Source organism: Lycium ferocissimum, chromosome 9 (assembly GCF_029784015.1).
Source record: "Lycium ferocissimum isolate CSIRO_LF1 chromosome 9, AGI_CSIRO_Lferr_CH_V1, whole genome shotgun sequence".
Classification (NCBI taxonomy): Eukaryota; Viridiplantae; Streptophyta; class Magnoliopsida; order Solanales; family Solanaceae; genus Lycium; species Lycium ferocissimum.
Window position 1 is genome coordinate 69660241 of NC_081350.1, and position 5166 is coordinate 69665406.

General features: G+C 41.5%; 1 protein-coding gene across 1 annotated transcript; it reads left to right on the forward strand.

Annotated features, from left to right (window-relative positions):
• Positions 1-2258: 2258 nt before the first annotated feature.
• LOC132032194 (uncharacterized) lies at positions 2259-2909 on the forward strand. Its single transcript, XM_059421962.1, has one exon. The coding sequence runs from the start codon at positions 2259-2261 to the stop codon at positions 2907-2909; it is 651 nt and encodes a 216-aa protein (XP_059277945.1).
• The last annotated feature ends 2257 nt before the right edge of the window (positions 2910-5166 follow it).

Genomic DNA, 5166 nt, shown 5'->3' on the forward strand with positions numbered 1-5166 from the left:
GACTGAAGTACTCCTAGTGCTTCTAAGAGTAGAGTAATATCGAAGCTCGTCTACTCACTTGTTGGTTCACATCATAAGATCATGCCAAAAGAAAGAAAGCATAACCTTAACATACCTTGAAGTATATCCAATCGTCCAACTTCTACTTCTCGAACTCGTAGGTCTACAATCAAGATAACATAGGCCTTAATTAGACTATCTACCTTGTTTACTAACCATTTTTAAATATAAAAGAGCTTAACGAATTGTGGACAACATTTCCCTTGTAAGCTCAACAACCCTTCAACTTCCCATCCAATTCGACATCAACCTCAATATCCACAACAACAATGACAACACTTACATATCAAAATATATCAAAGTTACAATGCTTGAAGGGGAGCTTAAAAGGGCTGAATGCTTATTTGGCCTCGTATGAGAAGAGACTGCAAACTACTAGACAGAACCTTGATATAACGCAAGGGACTCTCATTACCCGCCCACTTGATCAGCTGTTGATTGAGCAAGAGAAAAGTTTGCTTGCAGAAATTTCAAATTGGAGCAATATCGAGGAACAAGCATTGAGGCAAAAGTCCAGAGCCAACTGGATTACGTGTGGGGATGGAAATACAGGGTACTTTCATGCTCAGTGTAAGATTAGAGCAAGTAGAAATGCCATTACGTCCATCTGTGATGCAAATGGCAACAAGCTGACTGATCCAATACAAATAGAAGCTGAATTCCTCTCATTCTTCACAAATTTAATGGGTGATCTTGCTATAGAACTTCCTTGTCCTAATTCAGTTACCATCAGGAAATGACCCTGCCTATCTTATGCACAGAAATGTGCCTTGATCATACCAGTAACTGACCAGGAGATCTTAAGTGCCATAAAGGAGATGCCTCATGATAAAGCTCCTGGTGTAGATGGCTATCCTATAGAGTTCTTTTCCAGGAATTGGGAGGTGGTTAAAGAGGACATTCTGAGAGCTACCAAGGAATTCTTTCACTCTGGAAAAATGTTACAAGCCTTCAGTGGCACTGCCATCACCTTAGTGCCTAAAATTCCAAATCCCACCCAAGTAAAGGATTATAGGCCTATAGCCTGTTGCACTACATTTTATAAAATTGTTACTAAAGTTGTTACTAATAGGATCAAGTCTGTCATTGGTACCATCATTAGCCCCTCTCAATCTGTATTCATTGAAGGTAGGAGCATTGTTGATAATATTTTATTTAGTCATGAACTATTCAAATGGTATACTAGGAAGGGACTATCTCATAGATATGTTATGAAAGTATATTTGAGGAAGGCTTATGACTCCATTGAATGGAGCTTTTTACATCATATGCTGGCTGAACTTGGATTTCCATATAAGTTTATTAAATGGATTATGGAATGTATTTCTTCAGTCTCTTATGCATTGGTTATAACTGGTGGACTAACAAAGCCTTTCAAGGGGAAAAGAGGACTTCGACAGGGTGATCCCATGTCACCGTGCCTCTTTGTGATTGCTATGGAATACCTACAAAGGGAATTCAGTTTACTTGCTTCAAATCCCCTATTCAAATACCATCCTCGGTGCAAACGACTAGGGGTGGTCCACATTTGCTTTGAAGATGATTTATTGATGCTCTCCAAAGCTGATCTTCCTTCTATCAAGTTACTCCAAAAAGCATTTTCTAGATTCTCAACTGCCTCTAGACACCAAGCTAATGCTGATAAAAGCTCAATCTATATGTCTGGAGTAAAAGATGACCTGAAACAGGAGATACTTAGCACCTTGGGCTTCACGGAAGAAACACTCCCCTTTAAGTACTAAGGCGTCCCCATATTATCTAAGAAACTTACTATCAGTCAATGCCTTCCACTGGTGGAGAAGATTACAGATAGTATTAAGTGATGGTCATCTAAATTGCTCTCTTATTCGCGGGTTGCGCTGATAAAAGCAAAAGATGCGGTATGCAAACCTATTGGGCTCGGATCTTTGTCTGCCAAAGAAAGTTATGAAAATGATTGAAGCCATTTGCAGAACCTTCTTATGGACGGGAACTGCTCCTTTATCTAAGAAAGCTCTTATTTCATGGGACAGGACCTGTCACCCCAAAGCAGCAGGGGGTCAAAATGTAATTAACCTATGTCTATGGAACAAAGCAGCGGTAGTGAAGCAACTTTAGGCCATATCTGAGAAGAAGGATTGTCTTTGGATTAAGTGGATTCACTGCTATTACTTGAAGCATGAATCAGTGGATGCTTGCACCATTCCAAAATCTGCTACATGGGTAGTAAGGAAATTATTGACGCAAGAGAGTATGTGCTACAATCTACTAGTCTACAAGGGGACTTTGGAACTAAACTAGCATATGTAATAAATGGGGGAAAGTTCTCCATCAAAAGCATGTATCTATCACTGATTCCTCAACTACAGAAAGTCCCATGGAAGAGCATTACTTTACACCCGAACATACACGCCAGACATAAGTTTACTCTTTGGTTGGAAATCTTGAGAAGGCTGGCAACAGTGGAGAGACTCCTCAAGTTTGGCATCCATGTCCCACCAACCTGTGCCTTCTGTGATTCTGCAATGGAAACCGCTGATCACTTGTTCTTTAGGTGTCCTATTACAAGTAGTTTTTGGCAAAGGCTGCTGAGATGGTTGGGTTTCCACAGAGCTATGGAGGAGTGGCAAGATGAAGTGAAATGGGTCTGCAGCAACGCCAAAAAGAAGTCTGGCAGTGGGGCAATTATCAGCTCTGTGTTTGCTATGTGTGTTGCTATCATATGGAGAGAGAGGAATGGCATTCGATTCCAGAAGGGACAGTTTCAATTGGATAGAGTTTGCAGAGAGGTTGCAGTTCATATTCATATCCAGGGAAGGACACTCAAGAAGTGGCATCAGCCACTGTTGACACTCAACACCATGCCTTGATGTACCGGCCAGCTGCTTCCTCCTAGTTTCTTTAATTTTTGCTTGAATTGTGTAGATTGTATTAGTGATAGAAGGACACCTAGTGTGTAGATGTAGTAGCAGCCATGACACTACGTGGTCATATGTTGCTGTAGTCTTTCAAAATCTAGAAATAGGTGGTCTACACCTATTTGGCTTTGTAATTCTCAATTTTGGTTAATACAATTTGTTTATTTACCTAAAAAAATATATATACTTTAATCCATTCCTAATCCTTTTCTTAAAACAACCCCATAATCACTATTTTACCCTTCAACAACTTACCACTTTCATAGCTACCTTCGCATTACTTAAAACCACTAAAACTCTTAGTAATTAACTTAAGTACAAAGGTAGAAACCATTTACATACCTTGAGGGATCTAAGATTCCAAGGATTAGCTTCGACTTCAACTTCCCAAGCCTTACAACTTTTACGAAACCCTAGGAACAACCTTTTTCTTCACAAGCTCGGGTTTTACGGGGCTCGGATCTTACCAAATCTCCACTATTTTGATAGAAAATGTTGGGAGTAAATATACTAGGGTTTTCTCTAATTGGAAGAGAGAAAATGAGAAATAAAGTCGTGGGGTCATATATTTATCCTTGGAACTAAAAAGTTCCAGCGGTGCGGTCCGACGAGCGGGTCGACGACCCGACGACGTGTCAACGGTCCGTCGAGTTGCTCTGTTGTCCTGTACCTACAGAGTCAAAGCTATAGAAACACAACGACACCGCACAACGATGGTCCATCGGCGTGTCGACGGCCCATCGACGATGACTGGTGTCTGGAGATTTTCCTGAATCAGTTCACGTTGCGTCGATTCGATTTGTTCAACTTCTAATCTTGTAAATTGCCAGGAATACCTGCTGGTACCTTTGTACACGGGGTAAGACACTTTCTATCTCCAAAACTCGAGCTCGGGTCTCTATTCTAAAGGCATACCCCACTAGGAAACCATGAGTTCTCCTACGACGAAAACGAGAGGCGTAACATATAATCACATTATATTGAAACCGTTATGGTTAGAACCTAGAAAAGTCCCCAGCAGAGTCGCCATCTGTTACGGTTCACTTTTACGCGGGTGCATAAAAGGTACTAAGAGGTTTTTAGTGCTCTATGGAATAACCCGCTTGATCGTTATAGTCTTTCCGACACTTTCGCCCCTTTTTTCGAGCTTTGTTAGATCACTTTTGACCCAAGGGGACTGTTGATATGCTTCTCGAGGTTTTTAGATTCGGGCAACTTTTTGTGAAATTTAGGCTTGAAGAGAAAACGAGTTGAGTCAAAGTTGACTTTTAGGTAAACAGACCTTTTTTGGAATTCGTTGATTCCGAGAGGTCTTGATGGTCTTTTAGAACTTGTGTGTATATCTGGTTCGGTTCCCAATACACTCAGATGCATTTTGGGACTTGGGTTGGGAAGTTAGAATTGTGGTATCGGGGGTTGACTCGATCAATGAGACCTCCATTATGAATTCCGAGGCCATGAGCGCGTTCGCAGTGTGTTCTTATGTGTGTCTGTGTATGTACATTGTGAGCAGATGGCCTCGAGAATTAGTTGAAAATTTGAGTTGAAGTGTGAAAATTGGGAAAGTTTCTGGTGTCTGGTGCCCGCTTTGGCTGCACTAGAACCGCGGCAGCAGTACCGCTGAAGCGATCACCCTGCCGCTGAACCGGGCAGTGCCTTTTGGTATGACTATTGTAGCGGTCATGGGACTGCTGGGGCGGCACCGTGGATCGGTAATATTGTCGCGGAAGCGGGTGACGGGCAACTGGTTCATTAAATGAAGTGTTAAATGCCTTAAACCCCTCATTTATTTCCATTCCAAAAATTGAGCTCTTGGGAACAACTCTCGAGGATTCTTGGTAGTAAGTCCTTCTATTCCCATTGCTATTTCATAATCCCTAATCATCTGATAATCCTTTCCATCTTGGTAGTTCATTAAGTAGTTGTCACGACCCAACCGGAGGGCCATGACAAGCACCCGAAGCTAACCCACCCAGGCACCTCTCGTCGCACCTTCACATTCATATCTAGGTGAGCAACATGGCTTATCAACAAACTCTATTCCTCAATAATACCATTTCCAACGGCTAAAACACTTTTATATCACGTTAAGAACTATGCCCATATACATATACACAAGCCGACGAGGCTAACAAAATAATATACCAAAAATGTAAGCCGACACGGCAAAAGACATCTACTAGACATGATTGTCTAGGAGCCTCTAAGA

What these genes read in the sequence shown, in the direction of transcription:
- LOC132032194 (XM_059421962.1), top strand. Translation starts at nt 2,259, where the DNA reads ATGGGTAGTAAGGAAATTATTGACGCAAGAGAGTATGTGCTACAATCT.